The following is a 26,594-nucleotide window of genomic DNA, read 5'->3' as shown; positions in this document are numbered from 1 at the left end:
CATTTGCAAATGTAAATAAATACTCAAAGACCAAACTTTGGTTTAATTCTCAAACAGTCGTTATTCGTTTTGATTTTATCATGAATATCACTAACTCTGCAGCTTCATCGGAAAACTTCCACCACACTACAACAGTCTGGTAAGTTCAGGACATGACATCACTTTACTGTAATGCAGCCTTTAGAACCAGGAAAAGACACTTATGTCATATTACGGTATCCAAAATCTAAGACCATATCACGATATTGATATAATATCCATATATTGCCCAGCTCTACGTTAGACGTCCACTTTTTACGGCGTTGTTCTGGGAGCTTTTTACATTTCTCACCTTCACGAATGACAATCTTCGGTACTCTATAAAACGCCTTTCCCTTTTCTCGGTTAGAACGATTGGAGCAGCCGTAAACTACACAAAACACGGGCATTTTTTCAGACGGCCGATCCTCAGCTTCTTCACTTCCTGCCCTCTATCTGAATTTCGCGCTCTTGCGAAGCAGCAATGTGACGTCATGTGAAACCAACCAATTGTAGTAAAATAAATGTTTTCCTTCCCCTCGTCTCAAGAAGACATGTTCTGGACGATAAAGAGAGTTAAAGCTCTAAACTGAAACGGGTGTCTTGTTGAGTTAAGTGAGCAGACAGAACAGAGTTAGCGTGGAGGAACCTGAACCTTTATTTATCCCGATCAGCTGTCTCGTGGGAACCGATCTTGTATTGCTGACTCAGCAGCCGCGCTAACGTCCCGCGGCCGAGGCGCCGCTTTCCTCCGGCCTGCAGCTTCTCCAGCAGCAGCAGCTTCTCCGTGATCACTCTCTTCTCACACAGACGCTTCACCTGCAGCCACAACAACCAAAAACATTCGGAATGAGCCTCAAACACCTCAAAAAGAAATGGAAACCTCGAAAAAGTGACAAAAATGTTGAAAAAAGCAACAGAAAAACTAAAAAAAAATGACAAAAACGTAAAATAAAGTTAAATGAAGTTGAAAAAAGCAACAATCACTTACAAATACTTGAAAAAACATTCTAAATGAGCCACAAAACCTCTAAAAAAATCTATTTTTTTTTGAAAAAAAGCACTAAAAATCGAAAATAATTGCAGAAATATTGAACAAAAGCAACAAAAGATTTGTTAAAACTGACAAAAACGTTGAAAAAGCGACCGAAATCTCAAACATTTACAGAAACATCGAAAAAAAGGCGAAATAAATCTAAAAATGGGACAAAAACCTCAACAAATTTGACAAAAATGTCAAAAAATTACAGAAATATTTAACAAACAACAAAGAACTTGATAAAAGTGACAAAACCCTCGAAAAGTGACCAAAAAAACAAAAACTAAAATGTTTAAAAAAAAAACGACAACAAACCCCGAAAAAAAGTGACAAAAATTTTGAAAAAAAGCACCAAAAATCTAAAACAATTACAGAAATATTGAACAAAAGCGACAAAAGATTTGTTAAAACTGACAAAAACATTGAAAAAGTGACAGAAAACTCAAACATTTACAGAAACATTGAAAAAACTAAACAGAAATGTTTTAAAAAAGCGACCCAACCGTGGAACAGAAGGAGAGTTTAATGCGTCAGAAGGAGAAGTGTTACCTGCAGGCTGACTGAGTGCAGCGGGCAGAGATCTTCCTGCTGGCCGCCGTCACACAGACGCAGCATTTCCTTCATCGTCCTGAACACACGATATTAAAATATTAAAATATTAAAGCGCCCATATTCTGCTCATTTTCTGGTTCATAATTGTATTTTAAGGTTGTACCAGAATAGGTTTACATGGTTTAATTTTCAAAAAACACCATATTTTAGTTGTACTGCACATTGCTGAAGCTCCTCTTTTCACCCTGTGTTCAGGTCTCTGTTTTAGCTACAGAGTGAGACCTCTCTTCTTCTTCTGTACTATCTTTGATTGCACTCGCACATGCTCAGTAGCTCAGATGGTAGATCATGTCAGCTAGCTCCATAGACAGTAAAAGAAAGGCTGTTTCTCCAACTTCAGTCAGTTCCAAGGCAGGATCAGCTGGGAGACTTCTTCTAAACCAGGGAGCACATGGAAGTAGTTCTTCTGGAGATTATGGTGAACTAGTGTGTGTCGCAGCAGTGCTTCGCTATTGAGAACGAGCTAGCATGCTAGCGCTAGGATGCTAACGGTTGCGGTTAGCCAGCTCGTTTCGGCTAGTGATGTCACAAGCCGTGCAGATGTTGACCAGCTCACCAGGAGACTGAAGGCAGGACACATTCAGAAACCGGATCTCACTCAGAACACCATGGATGGATGTTTTTCAAAGTGTGTATGTGTGTGGAAGCACCAGAGACACAAAATAACACCCCAAATCACCAGAAAAAGTGTTTTTTTTCATAATATGGGCACTTTAATACCGGATCTTATTATTTGGTTATACAACAGGGCTGGGCGTATTATAGGCAGGATAGGGGAACGCTCGGGGCGCCAGCCGGCGGTCTGAATGACGGAAGTTAAAAGATAATGAGAGAAAAAACGTCCGAAAAACAAAAACATCAGAAAAACATCCAAAATGTAAAGGAAATATTGGAAGTCGAAAAAGCGACAAACGTCAAAAAAATGTTGTCAATCCCAAAATATTTTACAGAAATGAAAGCGACAAAAACCTCAACAAAAATATAACAGCAAAAGAAACGTTGACATCTTGCCTATGATCATCCCGGACCGAACCGTATATTGCCTTGGTTATACATGTCTCCATCATATAGCATGCCTATGGTATATATAACGTGGTATATATGCCTTTGTGTGCCTATGTCATACAGTTGTGTGCGTTGGTCATACTGCCTAGTACATAACGCCTGTCATATACCTTCATACATGTGTGTGGCTCTGTTACATTGTGTGTGTCTCGATCATATTCTGTTACATATGTCTTGTCATATGTGTGCGCCTGTTATATACATGTCTTATCATAGTGTGTCTGAGACACTACAGGTCATATGTGTCTGTCATATGTCTGGTCACCATCAGTGTGTGCTCATACACACATGTGCCTTGAGACATGATCACATATGTACCATAGGCCCCATACATATGTGTGGTCCACATATCAGGCGCCATGACATGTGGTCTCATAGTGCAGATACATCAGGTGGTCAGAATCAAGAGAGAGAGAGAGAGAGCAGAGAGAGACAGAGAGAGAGAGAGAGAGACAGAGACAGACACAGGAGAGAGAGAGAGACAGAGAGAGGAGAGAGAGAGAGCAGACAGAGACAGAGAGAGAGAGACGGAGAGAGAAGAGAGAGAGAAGAGAGAGACAAGAGAGAGAGAGAGACAGAGGAGACAGACAAGAGAGAGGCACACAGGCAGAGACAGCCAGAGAGAGACAGACAGACAGACAGAGCAGCCAGAGGAAGACAAGAAAGAGAGAGGCACAGAGCGGGAGAGACAGAGCGCAGCATGGACACAGGAGGAGGCAAAGAGGAGTTGACCCAGAAAGATAAGGAAACGACATCCAAATGGAGACACTTGAGGAAGGAAGGAAGAACGCAGATCCATAGAAAGAAATAGCATATATGGTAGCCCAGCCCCAGAAATAAAAGCATAATCTTAGTGAGCCCCTGAGGTGCCGAAGGAGGAATATCCTGAGCAGAAGAAATGAAAGAGTTTAATGTAGCCTTGTAATAAAAAGCAGTGCTTGAAGCCTCCTGTAGGCACATCTTAGTTGAAATGGAGCATGGACAGATTGAAATGACAGACTTATGACTGCACTGGAATAGAAGACACAAGGCAGCGTTTGTCTGAAACCTAGGAAAGCCCTTAGGGGAGCTGCCATGACAAATGATAAGGAAATGGAGGGAATGGAATGAAAGAGAGGGGAATGAGACTGATGGAGCCCAGGTAAGGATGGATAAATGGAATGGAATAAAGAATGGACATAGGAAGGAGAGATAGGGAAGGAAAGAGATAGGAAAGGAAAGAGAGAGAGAAGGAAAGGAGGGGAAGGAGAGAAGGAAAGAGAGATAGGCAGGACAGGGAAGGAAAGAGAGATAGGGAAGGAGAGATAGGAGAGAGAGAAGGAAAGCAGGTATAGGAAAGAGACAGGAAAGAGAGAAAGGAGTAGGAAGAGAGATAGGGAAAGGAAAGAGAGTATAGGGAAGGAAAGAGAGATAGGAAGAGAGGGGAAGGAAAGAGAGAACTGTGTGTCCTGGTTACATATGTGCATACATACACTGTGTACTCACATACACTGTGCCTTTGGTCATACATGTGCATACATACATACACATACATTGTGTGCTCCATTACATTAAAGTGCCTATTACATATGCATATACATATTGTGTAAGCCTAATATATATGTGTATATATATATTGTGTGTTCTATATATATATTGTGTGTTGTTATATATGTGTATATATATATATTGTGTGTTTGGTTATATATTGTGTGGTTAATATATATGTGTATATATATATATATATTGTGTGTTTGGTTATATATGTGTGTGTGTGTGTGTTTGGTTATATATGTGTGTATATATATATATATATATATATATTGTGTGTTTGGTTATATATGTGTGTGTATATATATATTGTGTGTTTGGTTATATATGTGTGTGTGTGTTTGGTTATATATGTGTGTATATATATGTTTGGTTATATAGTGTGTGTGTTTGGTTATATATTGTGTGTTTGGTTATATGTGTGTGTGTATATATATTGTGTGTTTGGTAATATATATGTGTGTATATATATATTGTGTGTATATTATATTGTGTGTATATATATTGTGTGTTTATTATATATTGTGTGTTTGGTTATATATGTGTATATATATATTGTGTGTTTGGTTATATATGTGTGTATATATATATTGTGTTTGGTTATATATGTGTGTATATATATATATTGTGTGTTTAGTTATATATGTGTGTATATATATATTGTGTGTTTAGTTATATATTGTGTGTGTTATATATATGTGTACATATATATTGTGTGTCTTATTATATTGTGTGCGTATTATATATGTGTGTATATATATATATTGTGTTTATTATATATTGTGTCTATTATATATGTGTGTATATATATTGTGTGTTTATATATATTGTGTGTTAATATATGTGTGTATATATATTGTGTGTTTAGTTATATATGTGTTATATATATATTGTGTGTTTGTTATATATTGTGTGTTTTATTATATATGTGTGTATATATATATTGTGTGTTTATTATATATTGTGTGTTTGGTTATATATGTGTGTATATATATATATTGTGTGTCTATATATATTGTGTGTTTGGTTATGTTGTATATACATTGTGTGTTTGATTATATATGTGTGTATAATATATTGTGTGTTTATATATATATTGTGTGTTATATATGTGTATATATATTGTGTGTCTTAGTTATATATGTGTTATATATATATTGTGTGTTCTTTATATATGTGTGTATATATATATTGTGTGCTTTATATATTGTGTGTTTATTATATATGTGCGTATATATATATTGTGTGTTTGGTTATATATGTGTATATATATATTGTGTGTTTAGTTATATATTGTGTGCGTATTATATATGTGTATATATATATTGTGTGCCTTGGTTTATATGTGTATATATTGTGTGTTATTATATATTGTGTGTTATTATATATGTGTATATATATATTGTGTGTTATATATATTGTGTGTTGGTTATATATGTGTGTATATATATATTGTGTGTTTATATATTGTGTGTCTATTATATATGTGTATATATATATTGTGTGTTTGGTATATATTATGTGTTTGGTTATATATGTGTATATATATATATTGTGTGTTTATTATATATGTGTGTATATATATATTGTGTGTTTTTATATATTGTGTGTTTGGTTATATATGTGTGTATATATATATTGTGTGTTTGGTTATTGTGTGTTTATATATGTGTGTATATATATATATTGTGTGTTGGTTATATATTGTGTGTTTGGTTATATATGTGTGTATATATATATTGTGTGTTTGTTATATATGTGTTATATATATATATATATATTGTGTTTGGTTATATATGTGTGTATATATATATTGTGTGTTTGGTTATATATGTGTATATATATATTGTGTGTTTGGTTATATATGTGTGTATATATATATATGTTGTTTTGTTATATATTGTGTGTTTGGTTATATATGTGTGTATATATATATTGTGTGTTTGGTTATATATGTGTGTATATATATATTGTGTGTTTGGTTATATATGTGTGTATATATATATATTGTGTGTTTGGTTATATATTGTGTGTATATATATTGTGTGTTTGGTTATATATTGTGTGTTTGGTTATATATGTGTGTATATATATATTGTGTGTTTGGTTATATATGTGTGTATATATATATTGTGTGTTTGGTTATATATTGTGTGTTTGGTTATATATGTGTGTATATATATATTGTGTGTTTGGTTATATATGTGTGTATATATATATTGTGTGTTTGGTTATATATTGTGTGTTTGGTTATATATGTGTGTATATATATATTGTGTGTTTGGTTATATATGTGTGTATATATATATTGTGTGTTGGTTATATATTGTGTGTTTGGTTATATATGTGTGTATATATATATTGTGTGTTTGGTTATATATGTGTGTATATATATATTGTGTTTGGTTATATATTGTGTGTTTGGTTATATATGTGTGTATATATATATTGTGTGTTTGGTTATATATTGTGTGTTTGGTTATATATGTGTGTATATATATATATATTGTGTGTTTGGTTATATATTGTGTGTTTGGTTATATATGTGTGTATATATATATATATTGTGTGTTTGGTTATATATTGTGTGTTTGGTTATATATGTGTGTATATATATATATTGTGTGTTTACCTGCAGACCAGCCAGTCAGACTCGACGTTGACGCGCTGCAGCAGGAAGTCCTGCAGCCTGGCGGAGGGCACGCCGGCGCTGAGCAGCAGGCGGCAGGCAGCCAGACGAAGCTCCGCCTCCTCCTCCGTCTCCACACAGCGTAGCAGCGTCTCCTGCACGTCCAGGGAGGACAAACCCAACGCATCCACTGCTGCAGCCACAACAACAACAACAACAACAACAACAGGTTCATCAGCTGAGATTCTGTTAGCACAACAGACACATTCATACTGCTACACTTTCATTGTTTTAATCCAATTATTCAATACTGCCATGGTATCCTCTTCCACTACTTTGTGGAATATGGACCAAAATAAAGAAACTGGATAGACTTTGGGGGTTAGAGGTGCAACTGATGGTTTTGAGTGTGTGTGTGTGTGTGTGTGTGTGTGTGTGTGTGTGTGTGTGTGTGTGTGTGTAGCTAGGCGGAACGAGGGAGAGACTTCCATGGTTGTATTGAATAATTGGAGCTCAGACGCAATTTAGTAATTTTCTAAATTTCTGATCCTCGGAATAAAAAACTGAAAATTTAAAAACAGTTTAAAGATCAAATTTTTTAATTTGTCAAGGCGGAAAAAAGTTTCCCCCTCTCGTTCCCCCTGCTCTGGTGTTTCCCTCTCTCATTCCCCCTGCTCTGGTGTTTCCCTCTCTCATTCCCCCCTGCTCTGGTGTTTCCCCTTCATTCCCCCTGCTCTGGTGTTCCCCCTCTTCCCCCCCTGCTCTGGTGTTTCCCCTCATTCCCCTGCTCTGGTGTTCCCCCCCTCATTCCCCTGTCTGGTGTTTCCCCCTCTCATTCCCCCCTGCTCTGGTGTTTCCCTCTCATTCCCCTGCCCTGGTGTTTCCTCCTCATTCCCCCTGCTCTGGTGTTTCCTCTCATTCCTGCTCTGGTGTTTCCTCTCATTCCCCCTGCTCTGGTGTTCCCCCTCTTTCCCCGCTCTTGCCTGGTGTCCCCCTCATTCCCCCTGCTCTGGTGTTTCCCCTCTCATTCCCCCTGCTCTGGCGTTTCCCCTCTCATTCCCCCTGCTCTGGTGTTTTCCCCTCTCATTCCCTCCTGGTTCCCTCCCCTCTCTGCCCATTCCCTGCCTGGGTTCCCTTTCCCCTGCTCTGGGTTCCCTTCATTCCCCCTGCTCTGGCGTTTCCTCCTCTCATTCCCTCATTCTCATTTGAAGCCTTTAAGAAACTGAATTTAAGAAGACTATGTGTTTTGCAACTTCTTTCCATTTGTGTTGTATTTGGCAGAATATTCACCTCTGATGGCCGACAGTCGAACATCTCGAGCTGCGTCGTTCTCCACCACCTGCAGCAGACGCTTCACCACCTGTCAGCCAGAAAACACCTTCATTCATTCTCACAACAAACTACAGTACAGCTGCTGAGATTAATCAATTTGTTGTCAAATATTACTGATAATCATATACATAGGGTTGGGCATCGTTTGGATATTAACGATTCTGATTCTGATTCTTCCTTTTGATTCCGGTTCTTATTGATTCTCGATTCTGATTCTTTGAGGGGTGGAGTTGAAACGGGTCATCACAAATAAGAGGAAAGTTTTATTTTGATTCAAGGGTGGGTTGCAGTTTGACGGGGCTTTTTCAACGTAAAGTTAAAATTTTTTTTCCTATCATTCAAAAATTTTTTTTTGCACATTGCAAGCGTCTTCTTTCGAATTTTTTTTTTTGTTTTTTGTGACGGGTAGTATTTTAAAATAAAGCCCCCGCAGAGCGCTACTGCACACCTGTCAAGTATCCCGTATTTTAGTCTTCTTTCCTGCCGTCCTCCCGTATTAGTATTTTCCCGTAAATCTCCCGTATTTTAACCTGCGTTATTAAAAAATAATAATACCCCGGGCCAGAGCGGAGTAAAAAACAAAAAACATTCCCAATCTGAGCTCTGTCACTAGCCTCGCGATAACTGCCACCTGCAGTAGCCTACTACAGGTACGTAGTACTGCCTACTACAGGTGCTGTAGGTGGCAGTTGTGGCGAGGTCAGTGTGTGAGGTCAGATGATGATGGACGCTACGACAGAGACGGTGCGCTGCCAAAACTTCTGAAGGCTTTACTCTGCATTCCCCACAGCAATGAGAGTTCAGAAAGGGTGTTTAGCATGGTACGTAAGATTGTTCCAGAGAATAGGAGGACGTTAGACAACAGAACTGTTTGCGCTCTACTCTCAGGTAACATGAACCGCTCTGGCCCCGCCCACTAATACACTCCTTCCTAAAACAGTCTTAAAGAATGCAAAGTCTGCAACACATTTGTACAATAACTCACTAAAAGAGTAAAGAAAAGTTATGTGAAATGAAAAGAAAAACTGTAAAAGAAAAGCAATATGAAATGAAAAGAATGTGTGGAATGAAAATAAAATGTAAATCTAAAGACAAGCAATATTATAAATTGTAAATGTTTTCAGCATTCTGCATCAAGTGGTGATTTTAGCTTTCTTGTGCACCTGTCTTAAAATGTAAGGGATACTGGAGCCTGGTTGGGGGACTGCTCGCGGTGGGCGCCGGAAAATGTCCCTTATTTTCAAATCCAAAACTTGACAGGTATGGCTTACTGTGCTCCATGGCTGCAACACAACAAGTGCCTGGTCGCTACGGAAACCCAAACTTGCGCATGTTAAATTAGGAACCCGTGATCAGATTTGAAACCAAATCCTCCAAATGATTCAAATGATTCCAATAAAGAAACGATTCCAAGTAGGAATCGTTTCTCGATGCCCAACCCTACATATATATATAATTTCCAGGGATGCACCGAATCCAGATTTGGGCTTCTGATTGGGCTGAATATTGGGCTTTTTGACTGGGTTGGGTTTCTGCTGAACCTTAGAATTTTTTCCCAGGGAACCAAACCCTACGCTTGCACTCGGCGCGCTACGCTGGTCGCCGTAGTGACGGCGCCGTTGATTACGGGAAGGTGTTTACGTAGGTGGAGCGTTCAATGCAGCAGGCTGTGAGGAAGTGGACATGGAACTGGTGAGCAGAACAAGTTGTAGTTTGGCAGAACTTTCAGTCAAAAGAAGGCCGTTCAAGTCCAGCTACATGTTCAGTCTGTTCAATGCTGATTGGTCTGGTGGTGGCGAGGACCCTAAACTATACACAACATGGCCGCTGTTACAACATCTGGTCTGAAACATCTGAAAGAATACGAGTTGTGCACGAAGGAATCTCCAGACAGCAGCCAGAATGCAGCAACTTCAGGTACGGCAAAGGAAGGACAGTCCCTGTTTACTTCATTCATGTGTTTACTGGGTTCATGGACTGAGGATGGGAGGAGGAGTCAGCACCATCTCAACCAGGGGGTTCAGGATTCGGCCGAAACCCCAAAAAATCTGGATTCGGTGCATCCCTATTAATTTATGATAGAACAGGTAAACTTGTGTGATGTCAGCGTGTTAAATGATGAATATATTCTAGTGTCTTCTCTCCTCTGGGACAGGAAACTGAATATCTTTGAGTTGTGGACAAGACAAGACATGTGAGGACGTCATCTTGGGCTTTTTGGGAAACACTGATCCACATTTTAGAGACCCAACTACTCATCCATGAAAACTGCTCGGTAGCTGCAGCCCTTCTCTACGGACATTATACGTAACCCAATAACTATCTTGCTCCTCTCTCACCGTGTCGTCCTTCAGCAGCAGAGAAGCCGCTGTCAGACAGGCTTGTTTACGGACGGCAGTGAACTCATCACCGAGGCAGCTGACGAGCGGCTCCAGCAGCGTCGCTGTCGTTAACTTCAGATGGCTGATTAGACCCAGAGCCTCCATCCGGCCCTGGAGACCCTGCCCCTCCTCAAACTTTAACCTAGGTAGGTAGATAGGTAGGTAGGTAGGTAGGTAGGTAGATAGATAGGGAGATAGATATATAGATAGATAGATATATGGGTAGATAGGAGGGTGGATAGATGATAGATCGATAGATATATGGGTAGACAGGAAGGTGGGTAGATAGACAGATAGATAGATAGATAGATATATATATGGGTAGATAGGAAGGTGGATAGATGATAGATCGATAGATATATGGGTAGACAGGAAGGTGGGTAGATAGACAGATAGATAGATAGATAGATATGTATATGGGTAGATAGGAGGGTGGATAGATGATAGATCGATAGATATATGGGTAGACAGGAAGGTGGGTAGATAGACAGATAGATAGATAGATAGATATATGGGTAGATAGATAGATATATGGGTAGATAGGAAGGTGGGTAGATGGATGGATGGATAGATGATTAGATAGATAGAGATAGAGAGATAGAGAGAGAGATAGATAAATATGAAGGTAGGAAGGTGGGTAGATATGTAGATAGATAAATGAAATAAGATAACAAAAGATACTGTTTTTTTGTGTGTAAAATAAAACTAATCAGAGCAGAAGCTGCCTCCTTTATGGTAGTTAGCATGTAGTGCTAACTGTAGTTTCCTGCAGCACCTGAGCTCAGTGTGGACTTGGTGCATCTTCCCCAGCTTCATGAGCGTCTCGGCAGCAGCGAGGCGGACTGTGTCACTGTGGTCGCTACACATCAGGTCGCTCAGCTTCTGCACCACATCCTGAAACAGAACCGTAACTCAGAGTCAAAGGCTAACTTTGGTTTGTTTTTTTTATAATCTGGACCCTATTTTCCCATGTTTTTGTGTCTGATGTGAACAACAATCTGTGAAACTGGTCCAGTATTAAACCAGAACCAAGCTGTAATTTAACCCTACAGGACTAATGTTCAGCAGCAGTTAGAGTCACTAAAGGTTCTGTTGTTGCTGCTGACAGACTCACATTATTATTCTAAGTGTCTGACAACATTATGGGATGGATCCCTACAGAGACAGACCTTTTAGTTAAAGAGTAAGATCCTTTTAGTTTAACATGAAACAGCCCCGAAATCACCATCACCAAACTCCACCAGACTCCATGTAAATAATCAGGACTTTTATCATCGTAAAACACACTTCATTCAAAGTGGACAGAAACTAAATAAAACTATCAAAAGCCGTCTTGGTTCATCTTTCCACTGTTCCAACAATCACCACTCTGGTTTGGTTGAAATAAACCCTTAATTCACCCATTTACATGTGGAGATATGCTGGCTCTATACACGCTAAAAGTCCTGATTATTTACATGGAGTCTGGTGGAGATATGCTGGCTCTAATACGCTTAAAAGTCCTGATTATTTACATGGAGTCTGGTGGAGATATGCTGGCTCTATACACACTAAAAGTCCTGATTATTTACATGGAGTCTGGTGGAGATATGCTGGCTCTATACACGCTAAAAGTCCTGATTATTTACATGGAGTCTGGTGGAGTTTGGTGATGGTGATTTCGGGGCTGTTTCATGTTAAACTAAAAGGATCTTACTCTTTAACTAAAAGGTCTATCTCTGTAGGGATCCATCCCATAATGTTGTCAGACACTTAGAATAATAATCTGAGTCTGTCAGCGGCAAAAACAGAACTTTTAGTGGACGCTGACTGATGCTGAACATCTGTCCTGTAGGGTTACTTTGCGGCCTGGTTCATGGCTGCCTGGTTACAGCGTTCTCGCTTAATACTGGACCCACTGAAACACAGAAACTACCCTTTGACTGGAGCCAGGGGCAGCCTGGTGTCTTTACCTTGTTAGTGGGTCCTTTGAGGCTGCCGAGTGTACTACAGGATATCAGTCTGTCCCTCCAGTCAGAGCTGTTGAGCTTCTCAGCCAGCAGCGAGCGCACAAGAGTCTGCAGGAGGAAACCAGGATGGAGACCGGTTATAGATGAGTCACATTAGAGCAGTGTTTCTCAAATGGGGGTACGTGTCCCCCTAGGGGTACTCTGGAGGACTGCAGGAGGTACGTGTCCCCCTAGGGGTCCTCTGGAGGACTGCAGGGGAGGAGCATCTTGCTGCAGCCTGCGGGAAGGCCATCAAGCCCTGCCCACATCCAAGTCAGTCATTTATTTATTTTTTTGCCTACGTCACTCCCCATACGCTCGAACAGACCAAGACAGTAGAGAAGCTGATTTAGCCTCTTGTTTCACATTAGGTGATAGAAACGGATGTAGGCTAAACACAAACGACATTTCATGCAACAACAGTGACCGGTAATTGGGCCCGTGTACTTTTTCGTTCATTTGCTTTTGCGATTTTGAAACGAAAAGAGTGGTTCGGAATGTAAGACTGCTCCGGTGAAAGCCTTGTTTTCATAAACTTCTGGGGCTAGCTGCTAACTAGCTCGGAAGCTAACATCTAATGGCAGGCAGGTTGCTAATTAGCCAATGCTAAAAAGTATGGGGTTTTTTTTTTTCTTTTTTTTTTTTTTTTTTTTTGTTTTTTTTTTTTTGGTGTAGTTTGCTAACATGCTCGTAGACATGTAAATTAACTGTTTGCGTGCCAGCTAAGTCAACGCTCAACACCTTTTATATTGTAACGTGAAAGCTCAGGCTGCGTTAGCTTCAGCTAAACCACAGCAGCAACTTGCACTGCACTAAAATGCAACTTCAACCCTCAGATACAACGGTAATCACGTAGCTATTTTACTGTATCTAGACATCTGTATGTGTGTTCGACCTTTTGAAATCCTTACATTAGGTGTGTTACTGTGCAGGTCACTGAGTGAAGCCGAATATCCGAGGAGCATCTACTGAAGCATTCTACTGAACCAGACTGAGAGACCGTTTAAAGGCTCAGGAACCCTTTGCAGGTGTTTTGGATTAATTAGCTGATTAGAGTGGGACACTTTGAGCCTACAATATTGGACCTTTTCACAATATTCACATTTTCTGAGGGTTTTCATAAACTGTAAGCCATAATCATCAAAATTATAACAAATACAGGCTTGAAATATCTCGCTTTGCGTGTAATAAGTCTATATAATATATTAGTTTTACCTTTTATGTTGAATTACTAAAATAAATGAACTTTTGCACGATATTCTAATTTTATTAGAATAGTAGTATGCTTCTGGTTCACCTGTTAATGAACCAGAAGCACCTTTGTACATTTGGTTGTAATGGAGACTGAATTCTTGCTGTTAATATTAAAGTCCATATCCAAACAACACACCATTCTACTTTTGAGGGCTAAATTAAATGAAATATGGCTCGTTTTCCGTTTTAACACATTGTCATCAATATTAACTAGCTTTAAAATGACCAATTTTTCAAATTTGGATATTGTTTCAAAAATCGGAAATCAAAACGAAAAAGTACACGGGACCAATTACACTAACCACATGAAAACTTAACTGTAGCATGAAATATCGTTTGTGTTTAGCCTACATCATCAGTTTCTATCTAATGTGAAACAAGGCTTTTCTAAAAACTATTATTCAAGTACAGATACATAAACACATTGAAAACATTAAATTCAAACATACATACATGAAAAAGGGGCGCATTAAATTTACATTAAAGAGGTGTTAATTGTAAATGTTCAGAGTCTGGATGGCTTTCTTATTTGTCATTTTAAAGTTTAAAAATATAATTTCACTTCATTTTTGAATTGGTGAATATTCGGTTTTCTTTCAGATCATTTACATTTATGGATATAACATTTTCAAATAAAATTAAAAGATTCAAAATGAAAACATGGCATTTATCCAAATAATTTCCTTCATAGTAAAAAATGCTACCAGGCTGCCTTGGTCCGTTCGAGTGTTTGGGGAGTAACGTAAGCAAAAAAAAATGTCTGACTTCCCGCAGGCTGCAGCAAGATACACTTGCTGCAGGGGGTAAGTGTCCCCCTAGGGGTACTCTGGAGGACTGCAGGGGGTAAGTGTCCCCCTAGGGGTACTCTGGAGGACTGCAGGGGGTAAGTGTCCCCCTAGGGGTACTCTGGAGGACTGCAGGGGGTACTCTGGAGGACTGCAGGGGGTAAGTGTCCCCCTAGGGGTACTCTGGAGGACTGCAGGGGGTACTCTGGAGGACTGCAGGGGGTAAGTGTCCCCCTAGGGGTACTCTGGAGGACTGCAGGGGGTACTCTGGAGGACTGCAGGGGGTAAGTGTCCCCCTAGGGGTACTCTGGAGGACTGCAGGGGGTACTCTGGAGGACTGCAGGGGGAATGCGTGTCCCCCTAGGGTTACTCTGGAGGACTGCAGGGGGTACCCTGGAGGACTGCAGGGGTAAGGTTTTCCCCTAGGGGTCCGTACTCTGGAGGACTGCAGGGGGTACTCTGGAGGACTGCAGGGGGTAAGTGTCCCCCTAGGGGTACTCTGGAGGACTGCAGGGGGTACTCTGGAGGACTGCAGGGGGTACTCTGGAGGACTGCAGGGGGTAAGTGTCCCCCTAGGGGTACTCTGGAGGACTGCAGGGGGTACTCTGTAGGACTGCAGGGGGTAAGTGTCCCCCTAGGGGTACTCTGGAGGACTGCAGGGGGTACTCTGGAGGACTGCAGGGGGTACTCTGTAGGACTGCAGGGGGTAAGTGTCCCCCTAGGGGTACTCTGGAGGACTGCAGGGGGTACTCTGGAGGACCGCAGGGGGTACCTGTCCCCCTAGGGGTACTCTGGAGGACTGCAGGGGGTACGTGTCCCCTAGGGGTACTCTGGAAGACTGCAGGGGGTACTCTGTAGGACTGCAGGGGGTACCTGTCCCCCTAGGGTTACTCTGTAGGACTGCAGGGGGTACCTGTCCCCCTAGGGGTACTCTGTAGGACTGCAGGGGGTACCTGTCCCCCTAGGGTTACTCTGTAGGACTGCAGGGGGTACCTGTCCCCCTAGGGGTACTCTGTAGGACTGCAGGGGGTACCTGTCCCCCTAGGGTTACTCTGTAGGACTGCAGGGGGTACTCTGTAGGACTGCAGGGGGTACGTGTCCCCCTAGGGGTACTCTGGAGGACCGCAGGGGGTAAGTGTTCCCCTAGGGGTACTCTGGAGGACTGCAGGGGGTACTCTGGAGGACTGCAGGGGGTACTCTGGAGGACTGCAGGGGGTACGTGTCCCCCTAAGGGTACTCTGTAGGACTGCAGGGGTACCTGTCCCCCTAGGGGTACTCTGGAGGACCACAGGGGGTAAGTGTCCCCCTAGGGGTACTCTGGAGGACTGCAGGGTAACCTGTCCCCCTAGGGGTACTCTGGAGGACTACAGGGGGTACGTGTCCCCCTAGGGATACTTCTGCTGTCTTTTTATGGTCACTGTTTTTGGAAGGTTTTGTCGTTTGTTTTGACCCATTCTTGCCTTTCTTCCTTCTTTCTACTGTCTTTTTTCCATCCGTTTTTGTCTCCTCTTTCCATCAGTATTTAAATGTTTTCCAGGTCCAAGGCTGTAGTTTACTATCGCTGACATCGCCGTATCCTTCATCTTTATAGACTTTTTTTTTTTTTCTACCAAAAATTATTCACGCTGGTCAGGGGGTACATGTCTTAAAAAAACTGTGGGGAACATTATTGAAAAAAAAAATATTGAGAACCTCTACATTAGAGGATAAACTGGCCCAGCTTGGGTCAGAGTCGCCACCGAACAATCGCAGCGGTGTTCACAGTATGCTTAAAGTGATGGTTCGGAGTAATTCACCCTAGGGTCCTTTGCACCATGACCTCAAGCCAAACACCCCCCCAGAAGCTTTTTTCACCTGGGTCTAACATTGGGAGAGTTAGCTAGAGTAGCGTTAGCCGCTGAATAGCTTAGCGCAGGTGCTAATGGACCCACGTTTGTATCTTGTAAGTTACCCCACTAATAATGCCCAAAATGATATACAAACGTCCTACGTAGTAGTTATATAGGTTATGCTCTCATAAAACGATGGATTGGAAAGTTTTACGTCACCAGAAGTTTATGAACACTTGCCTGCTGGCTTCTGCTCTCGCTGCTGCTGCTGCTGCTGCCTGCAGTTAGACGAGTGCTTAGGGACCGTCTACAAATTACTACACCGAAAAGATACAACAAAAATATTTATTAATTCAATGATTAAATAAGGTAATGTCTCCAAACTTACCTCAATTATTACTTGTCTCCTGCTAGTTATACTACAGCACTTACTTAAAAAAAAAAGTTAAATTAATAAATATTTTTGTTGCATCTCTTTTCGGTGTTGTAATTTGTAGACGGCCCTAAGCACTCGTCTCACAGCAGCAACAACAGCAGCAGAGAGCAGAAGCCAGCAGGCAAGTGTTATTTACATAAACTTCTGGTGTACTTACAAACTTTACAATCCATCGTTTTATGAGAGCATAACCTATTTGTACTACTTGTAGACGTTTGGTATAATTTCGGGCATTATTAGTGGGGTCATTTAGAGATACAAACGTGGATCCTTTAGCCCCTGCGCTAAGCTATTCAGCTGATAACGCTACTCTACGCTAACTCTCCCAATGTAAGACCCAGGTGAAAAAAGCTTCTGGGGGTGTGTTTGGCTTGAGGTCATGGTGCAAAGGACCCTAGGGTGAATTACTCCGAACCATCACTTTAGTTTATAAAGCTTGGTGCCACCCCCTCTGTTAGAGTTTATTAAATACAGACAGACTCGGATCAGCAGAGCTGTTGTAAACAGGGACAGTGAGGTTCCTCTTAGAAAAACCTCCTTCAGCCATAATGCACTATCTATTAAAGGTAGTGCATTATGGAACACACTACCCCCAATTATAAGGGAATGTCCCACTCTGGCCACCTTTAAGAGCCAGGTAAAGGTGTGGCTTAGAGCTAACCAAACGTGCTACCACCTCTAACTGTATGTTGTACCGTATTAGCCCTGTGGAGCGTACTAATGAATTGCGTCTCCGTTTTACTACTGTATATCTTTTGTGCTCTTTAACCTGCTTGATGGACTGCAGATGGAAATTGGCATTTTTTACATTTACATTTTTTATGTTCATCAAATGTGCATTGTGCTGAAAAATAAAATAAAAAAATAAATAAAATAAAAGCTGGACAGAGAGACAGACAGGGAGAGAGATAGAGACAGAGAGACAGACTGACAGGGAGAGAGACAGACAGACAGAGAGGCTGACAGACAGACAGGGAGAGAGAAAGAGACAGACAGAGAGAGACAGACAGACAGACAGAGAGAGACAGACAGACAGACAGACAGAGGCTCTGACCGTCTGGCTGCTGATGAAGCTCAGCAGTGGAACAACCAGCTGGCTGTCGACAGCTTGTTCCTCTCTGTCTGTCTGCTCGTCCCGGCAGAGGAAGAGTTGAGCTACGAGTCTCTGGATGACGCTGTGACTGTAGTCTCCGTCCAGAGCTGCACGCTGTGCTGCCAACCAGCTGTCAGGATCCAAACCTGCACAATATCAAACACACAGGGACAGCAGGCCAACAAGCTCGGGTTATAACGGAGGCACTTCTCACCTTCATTAAGCAGCAAAGGACAAAAGCTTGGTTAACTTATTTTCGTAACAATCAAGTATCAAAAACTGAGGAGGACACGCTGCTGGATGCTGTCCTCCTCTCCTACTTTAATACCTAACAAATCTCTCGTTCTCTCTCTCCCTGACCCTGTCTTACACTGGTTGAAGCCTGAAAATATTGTAAACAAAGTAATAACATAACTAGTTCCACTGGTGGGACTGTTGAGCTCTGTGTCAGACTGATAGCTCCGGTTCAGGCTGGTCCTCCTCCTCAACACAAAAATACTTTTCAATACTCATCTGGATTGAAGCAGGAAACATTCAGTGTAAGAGTAAAAAAAAAATGACATAACATTAGTTATAATATGTTTATTTGATTCACAGCTGCTACATATGGTGTTTTCACCTCGACAACCCAACTGCATTTTACCGCAAACTTGCGACTAGTTAACTTTCTAAAGCGGGCGCAATCGCTGGTTTGCTGAGAGTCGGCTCGGTGATTGTGAACGTGTGATTGTGTGAAGGTGTTCACCAGATAGAGATACCAACCTTAGGTGAACTTGTGAATTTCGCCAGCTGTCTTCTCTCCTTGATGGAGACAGACGCTGAGTGCACGGTGGGCTCGATGGTGTTTTAAGCCCCCAGTGTCGCCTTACAGGCAGCTAACCTGAACATTACCATTGCCGCGCTGCCTGGAAGGTGGCGTTGGGGGCTAAAACACAAAAAACACCGCTGTGTGTCTGTGTGTGTGTGTGTGTGTGTGTTGTGTTGTGTGTGTGTTATTGTGTGTATGTGTGTGTGTTGTGTGTGGTATTGGTGTTGTGTTATTGTTGTTGTGTTTTTGTTGTGTGGTATTGTGTGAGTTGTGTGTGGTTGTGTTGTGTGTGTGTGTGTTGGTATTATGTGTTGTTGTGTGTGTTGTGTGTTGGTATTGTGTCTGTGTGTGTTTTTGTGTGTGTGTGTTTTTGGTGTTTTGTTGTGTGTGTGTTTGTGTTGTGTTGTTGTGTGTTTGTGTTTTGTGTGTATTGTGTGGTGTTTTGTTGTGTGTCTGTGTGTGTGTTGTGTGTTGTGTGTGTGTGTGTGTGTGTGTGTGTGTGTGTCTGTGTGTGTGTGTGTGTTTGTGTGTGTGTGTGTGTGTGTGTGTGTGTGTGTGTGTGTGTGTGTGTCTGTGTGTGTGTTGTTTGTGTGTCTGTGTGTGTTGTGTGTGTTTTGTGTGGTTGTGTCTGTGTCTGTGTGTGTGTGTGTGTGTGTGTGTGTGTGTGTGTGTGTGTGTGTGTCTGTGTGTGTGTGTGTTCTTGTGTGTGTGTGTGTCTGTGTGTGTGTGTGTGTGTGTGTGTGTGTGTGTGTGTGTCTGTGTGTGTGTGTGTGTGTGTCTGTGTTGTGTGTGTGTGTCTGTGTGTGTGTGTGTGTGTGTGTGTGTGTGTGTGTGTGTCTGTGTGTGTGTGTGTGTGTGTGTCTGTGTGTGTGTGTGTGTCTGTGTGTGTCTGTGTGTGTGTATGAGCGAGACACAAGTGAGAGAGACAGAGGAGAGCAGGGAAATGAAATGCAGAACGTGTTTTAAATAGCGTTTAAAACATAAATTAATAACGAAATGCAACGTGCGGCGGCCGGTGTTGATAGCGAGGCACACCGCCACACAATAGTCTGTGTGGGAAACACTGAGGAGACGTCTCTTACGTTGTAAAACCAGCCTCTGGAGACTCGACCAGCTGAGTCGCAGCCACGCCACCAGCTGGTCTGAGTCGAGCTGAAACTGTTCCCGCAGCGCTCTAAAACGGTTTTGTCTCGTTGCAAATCTTTGGTCCAAACTGGGCTTCTAGGTGCCGCTGTAGGCGCAGACTAAATCTGCGAAAAACATAGAGTTATCTGTCACACAGAGCTTTGTGCAGTTTTCTACCTGACTGTGGAGACGTTGGTCTGCTGCAGGTGGGGAGGACTTCAGTCTGGACGGGGTCTACAGGATCAGACCGGTCTGTCTTCAGGCTCTCTGTGGAAACTGTTGTTGTGGTTAAACAGCAGCTAAAAGAATCAATTAATTTCCTCTCTTACCAGTTAACAACATTCTTATTTTATTATTTTTAAAAAGGTCCAGTGTGTGGGAGTTTCTCCCGTCTAGCGTTGAGATCATATATCAATCAACTCTCTTTCACAGTAGGTATTACAGCTACGGTAGCCTTCACGCTTACAAAAAGCCGCTCTCTTTTCAGCTCTTTTCAATCTCCTTTTTCTTATTCTGGGAGAAGAAGAAGAAGGAGACTCCTGTTCCTGAAATTTGGATTTTGAATATGTGTGCTCCTCCATGTTTCCTTCTTCTAACTTGCTACCGGGGGCCGGGAAGCTACGATACCTGTTAGCAGCAGCTGGGAGTTTATCATGTGACAGAGAAAACAGGAAAGGTGGAGTATGTTCTGTATGTCCCATATACACACACACACACACACACACACACACACACACACACACACACACACACACACACACACACACACACACACAGTAGTATGTCCTGTATGTCCCATATACACACACACACACACACACACACACACACACACACACACACACACACAGTAGTATGTCCTGTATGTCCCATATATACACACACACACACACACACACACACACACACACACACACACACACACACACACACACACACACACACAGTAGTATGTCCTGTATGTCCCATATATACACACACACACACACACACACACACACACACACACACACACACACACACACAGTAGTATGTCCTGTTGTCCCATATATACACACACACACACACACACCACAAAGTATGTCCTGTATGTCCTTGCACACAAAACAAACACACAAACACACAAAATATGTGTATTTTTAAAAAACACACACACACACACACACACACCACACACACACACACACACACACACACACACAGTAGTATGTCCTTATGTCCCATATACACACACACACACACACACACACACACACACACACACACAACACACCGTAGTATGTCCTGTATGTCCCATATATACACACACACACACACACACACACACACACACACACACACACACACACACACACACACACACACACAGTAGTATGTCCTGTATGTCCCATATATACACACACACACACACACACACACACACAGTATGTCCTGTATGTCCCTTGCACGCACACACACACACACACACACACACACACACACACACACACACACACACACACGATGTCCTGTAGTCTCTCTTACACACACACACACACACACACACACACACACACACAGTAGTATATCCTGTATGTCCCTTACGCAGCACACACAAAAAAAAAAAAGATTAACACACACACACACACACACACACACACACACACACACAGTATGTCCTGTATGTCTCTCTTACACACACACACACACACACACACACACACACACACACACACACACACACACACACACACACACACACACACACACACACACACAGAGTTTGTCCTGTATGTCTCTTACCAGCTAAGATGGAGTATGAATATGGAGCGTCTACCCCAGTTCATGCAAACGTAAATGTAAAATTTCGTAAAAGTTGATGGTGGAGGTAAATATTCATGAAAAAGGACGAGTTGGTGAACAGGCAACACAGATTTAGAGAATGGACAACTAAACACGTTACACACTGGACCTTTAATAAACCTATAGAAAGACCAGTGCTGCCTAACTTACTGTTGTCCAGGCCAGTCCCCCTCTGTGGGGCTCTGGAGGACCACCTCTGCATGTTTTTGTGGTACTTTGATGACTTTTGCAAGATGATCTGGTCCTGTTGGACTGGTCTGGATAAACCTGAAGCCCTCTTCGGACAGTGCCCAGCTGTCAGCCTGGTTCTGCTGCAGGACTCTGCCGTCTGCAGCTCAACAGGCGCCTGTTCCTCAGACTCCTGTAGACCCCCGCATCGCTCTGGAGGCCTCGGAGCAGGTCTACAACGTTTCCCCTCCTGTGTCTTCCCCTTGGCGGACTGTTTCAGGGCTCCGCTGGGCCTGAATAACTGCTGGAAGTCGGACTGGTTGAAAGAGACGCTGCCTGCCACCACCAGGTCTGGGGAGAAACTGAGGCTGGCTGCAGCTTCAGTCAGAAGCTTCTGGTAGACACGCTGAGATCTCTGCATCCTGATGGAGTCTGGACAGGAGACTTCAGAGCCACAGCGTTAATCCGTTTCACCACCTGCAGGATCTAGATCAGGGGGGTCAAACTCAACTTCACTGAGGGCCACACTGGACAATGAGAAACACATCAAGAGCCAGACATGTAGAGCTTACTGACATGCTTTTATTTAATCCAAAAAGTCAAATATCTATGACTGTATTATTCCATGTCTCGTATAGTCTTCTCACGTACAGTTTGGTCCACATAAAGTCCTGGAAAAAGTAAGGAAAACGTTCCTAAGCTGTCATAGAAAAATAGCGCCCAAGAGGTTGGAAAAAGTGCCAAAAACGGCAAAAAAAAGTGACAAATACGTCAGAAAAAAATGTATTGGTAAACTAAATTGATTTGCTGCCTGGATCAAACTCTGCGAGAAGCCAGATTTGAGTTTAGACAAGTGATCTAGATCTACAGAGAGAATAAGTTGTGTCTGCACTTCAGATGGTTGCTGATGAACAGGGAGAGTCAGAGGCTTAAAAAAAAAATACTATATACGAGTCCGACTACATATCTAGGGCTGGGTACCGAATTCAACACTGAGATAAGATAAGCCTTTATTTTCTCCTGTTGGAGAAATTCATCTTTCAAGAGAAACAAAAATAGCGACACATCGCACATAAAACACACAATAAACATACAGTTAACCTACATAGAAACACAATCATACATTATCTCATTCAGTGCTTCAATAAACATCTAATAACCCACACACAATAACCCCCCCCCCCCTCTACCCCCTCTACCCCCTCGTATCGCACTTCATTTGATGATTGCACATTTCCCGTTAACTCATGCTGTGGTCAATAACTTCTGTTTTGCACAACGCCCAATTGAATAATACCATATCAAATATAACATAGCTCATATATACATACACATATATATATATATATATATATAAAAAAGGCTTAAGTCAAATCATAAATGAAAATGAAACTCAAAATGGCTTTATGGCTAATCGGCATATAAGCTGTAACATTAGGTTGATTCTTGACTTAATAGATTATTCTGAATATGTGGAATCTGACGCTGTGATATTATCGTTGGATTTTTATAAGGCATTTGACACAGTAGTGCACCAATTCTTATTTAGGTCACTTCAATCTTTTGGTTTTGGGGAAAATTATATCTCCAGTGTTAAAATGCTTTATAAAAACATCAGTAGCTGTGTCATGCTATAGGCTATACGAATACCACCCAAAGCTTCTCAGTTTATAGATCAGTCCGCCAAGGCTGCCCTTGTTCTCCATTTCTGTTTCTTATCGTTGTTGAAATGCTTTCAATACATATTTTACACTGTAATGATTTACAAGGATTAAGGATTTTTGAAAGAGGGATCAAAATTTCTCAACTAGCAGATGACACTGTTCTTTTTTTAAAGGATAGACAACAAATTGGAAACTCACTCAAAGAAATACAGTCCTTTTCTCTGGCATCGGGTTTAAGACTTAATGTTTCAAAGTGTGAAATTTTGTGTCTGTATAACACTGATGAAACTCTTATGTGTGATATACCAGTGAAATCTAGTATTAAATACCTTGGAATTCATATCTCTAAAGATCTAAAGGAACGACAAGAAAAGAATTTCAAGCCCAAAATACAAAAAAACTAAAAATATATTCAATATGTGGCTTCAGAGAGATCTGTCCATGTTAGGTTCTTCTGAGTAAAGCAGATGGAATCTCTAGATTTATTTACCCTATCCAATCTCTGTTTATCCATCAATCCCTCTGTAAAGAAATAAATAACATTTTAATTGATTTTATTTGGAAAAACAAATGCCATCGTTTAAAAAAGGAGATTTTAGCAGCCCTGAGAAATGCAGGTGGCATGGAAGTAATAGACTTTGTGGATATGATCAATACCTTTAGAATTAAATGGATAAAAGAATGTTTAAAAGCTCCAAAATCCTTTTGGTACTTTATTCCACAGACATTTTTTGGGAAAAATGGGAGGCCTCCAATTTATATTACAATGCAGTTATAATGAAATTAAGTTATCACAAAAGTTATCTAAATTTCATCAACAGGTGCTTAACGCTGCAAAATTATGTTTTATACACAACTTTTCTCCACACAGAACTATTAAGTATATAGTATAGTATAGTAGTATAGTATATAAGTCTTTATATCTACAACATTGGGTTGATAGGAATATCATTTTTCTTGCAGACTTACAAAATGAAGAAGCTCAACTTCTTAGTTATGAGGAATTTCTTAGATCTAAAATATTTCCTATCACCCACAAAGAATACCAAATGGTAATAAATGGTAATAAATGCTATACCTAGTGAAATTCTTCAACTAATGAAATGTCACTCTGAAAGAGAAGAATTGCAAGAATTGGATCCGTTCTTCTTTGTTAATGGAATAAATATTAAAAGTCATAAATGTACAAATAAACATATAAGGAATTGCTTTTACAGCAAAAGGAAAATCACTCCACGGGGGAAATTAGTTTGGAACTCTTTATATTCTAACATTCACTGGGAATCAACATGGCTTCTATACCGTATATACATCTGTTATACCCAATAAAGTGAAAGAATTACATTTTAAAATACTGCATAATATTTATCCTACGAACAAATTTGTTTCAAGATTTGCGGCTGTGGATAATAAATGTGAATTTTGTAAAATTGAAGAAGAAACTATTATACATCTATTCTGGGAGTGTCAATATTCTGTGGTGTTCTGGAACAAAGTTGAAAACTATTTAAATATTCAACAGAACCATGAAATTAAATTGGAAGCAAAATATGTTATTTTTAATTACGATAACAAAAACAAAACAATACACAAAATTGTCAACTTATTAATTCTACAAGGTAAATTTCATATCCATAAAGCAAAATTTTCTAAATCTCGACCAGCTTTTACTCACTTCAGAATTGAATTCCGGAACTTTTTTGAGTCTATCCAAATTATTAATAATAACAAAACTATTTATATAGCTGATCTACTGCAAGATTTTTTCAAGGAAATGTGATAGCCTTGATTCCTTTTCATATTGTCATTATATTGTTTTCTATGTATGTATTTATTTTTTCTCATTATGTATTAAGTGCCAATTTCAATTTTATATATACATATTTTTTTTTATTTTACTGCTATTTATCTTTTACTTTATCAAAGATTTGTGCTTTTGTGTTTTGCAAAAAAAAAAAAAAAAAAAAAAAGAAAATCATTCAAAACATTCAGGACAACATATTTCTGTATATATCTGATACGTTTGGCATTTTATCTCATATATTGTGTTACTTTTATCGAGAAATAAGCACCGGAGAATTTCTGTTTACTGTTGCCAAGCAACCAGGAGTAGGCAGGATTACTTAATAAGGGATTGGTCTTGGTGTTTTTGGTGCGTAACAATAAACAGTGAGAGGAAAGAAAACGTTACAATCGCATTAAAATAGGGTTAAAATCTGCCGTTTAAGATGTGAAAATAACCCGAATACTGTGAGATAACGAGTTTGTTTCACCCACCAAACCTTGTTCTGAAAAAGTAGTTTTTAACGTGTCTCTCTGTCACCGACCTCCGCTGTGTATATAGCTAGGTTGTACGGATAAACGTTACAATTAAATTAAAATAAGAGATTATAGGTGTGTTTGTTGTATGCCGAATATACCAGTCAAACCTCCTGATTAAAACAAACCCTAATTCATGTTTGGTGAGGAGAGAATTATTTGTAAAAAAGTGAAACAAATATACATTTTCACATTGTGTTAATGGAATATGGTTTGGATTTTTTTTTTACCCGCATACAATCCTACAATATATGTCCTAACTGCTAACTTACCGTACCTGGCTCCTTGAAGAGTTAAAATCAAATGTCTTACCTCTCCAAAAGAAAGCTGCCTCGTTCCCACACGTTCAGCAAAGTAAACTATTTACGTTGTTTGATCTGACGCCATTTTTGAGAGCTTCTTTGTAAACAAACATTCAACACGTTCCCGCCGCTTTCCGTCTCTGTTGCTACAACCTCCTAACCCTAACATCAGTTCCTACAGTGTCCCAAAAGTCAGTATTAAATAAAACGTTATTAACATATCATAAGGTCAGTAACCAGGAACACTGGGCGATTAAACTGGGACAAAATAAACACCAGTAACCAAGATACTATAACATACGCTGTTTAATGTTACCTTACGTGGGTTTGCACCCGTCTCTGCGACTGGTGTTGTCGCCATAGCAACAGTGGTTG

General features: G+C 40.7%; 1 protein-coding gene across 4 annotated transcripts; it reads right to left on the bottom strand.

The window, feature by feature from the left end:
- Window positions 1-652: 652 nt before the first annotated feature.
- Window positions 653-26,594, bottom strand: heatr4 (HEAT repeat containing 4). 4 transcript variants are annotated; one of them, XM_039787000.1, is made up of 11 exons: window positions 26,536-26,594; window positions 21,917-22,420; window positions 20,102-20,200; window positions 17,953-18,137; window positions 12,559-12,663; window positions 11,382-11,500; window positions 10,565-10,748; window positions 8,184-8,253; window positions 6,897-7,086; window positions 1,607-1,685; window positions 653-837 (listed from the first exon to the last, which is right to left on the bottom strand). In XM_039787000.1, exons 2-11 carry the CDS (start codon window positions 22,353-22,355, stop codon window positions 676-678), a joined length of 1,632 nt encoding a protein of 543 aa, XP_039642934.1. In that variant the 5' UTR covers window positions 22,356-22,420; window positions 26,536-26,594; the 3' UTR covers window positions 653-675. The 4 variants fall into 4 exon arrangements, with proteins under 4 accessions (XP_039642934.1, XP_039642932.1, XP_039642931.1 ...); XM_039786998.1 differs by having other exon boundaries at window positions 26,521-26,547; XM_039786997.1 differs by lacking the exon at window positions 26,536-26,594 and adding an exon at window positions 26,230-26,514.

The sequence above is a fragment of the Perca fluviatilis genome, chromosome 20, assembly GCF_010015445.1.
Source record: "Perca fluviatilis chromosome 20, GENO_Pfluv_1.0, whole genome shotgun sequence".
Taxonomy (NCBI): Eukaryota; Metazoa; Chordata; class Actinopteri; order Perciformes; family Percidae; genus Perca; species Perca fluviatilis.
Note: the sequence above shows the minus strand (reverse complement) of the source record. Positions and strands in the feature narration are given on the sequence as shown.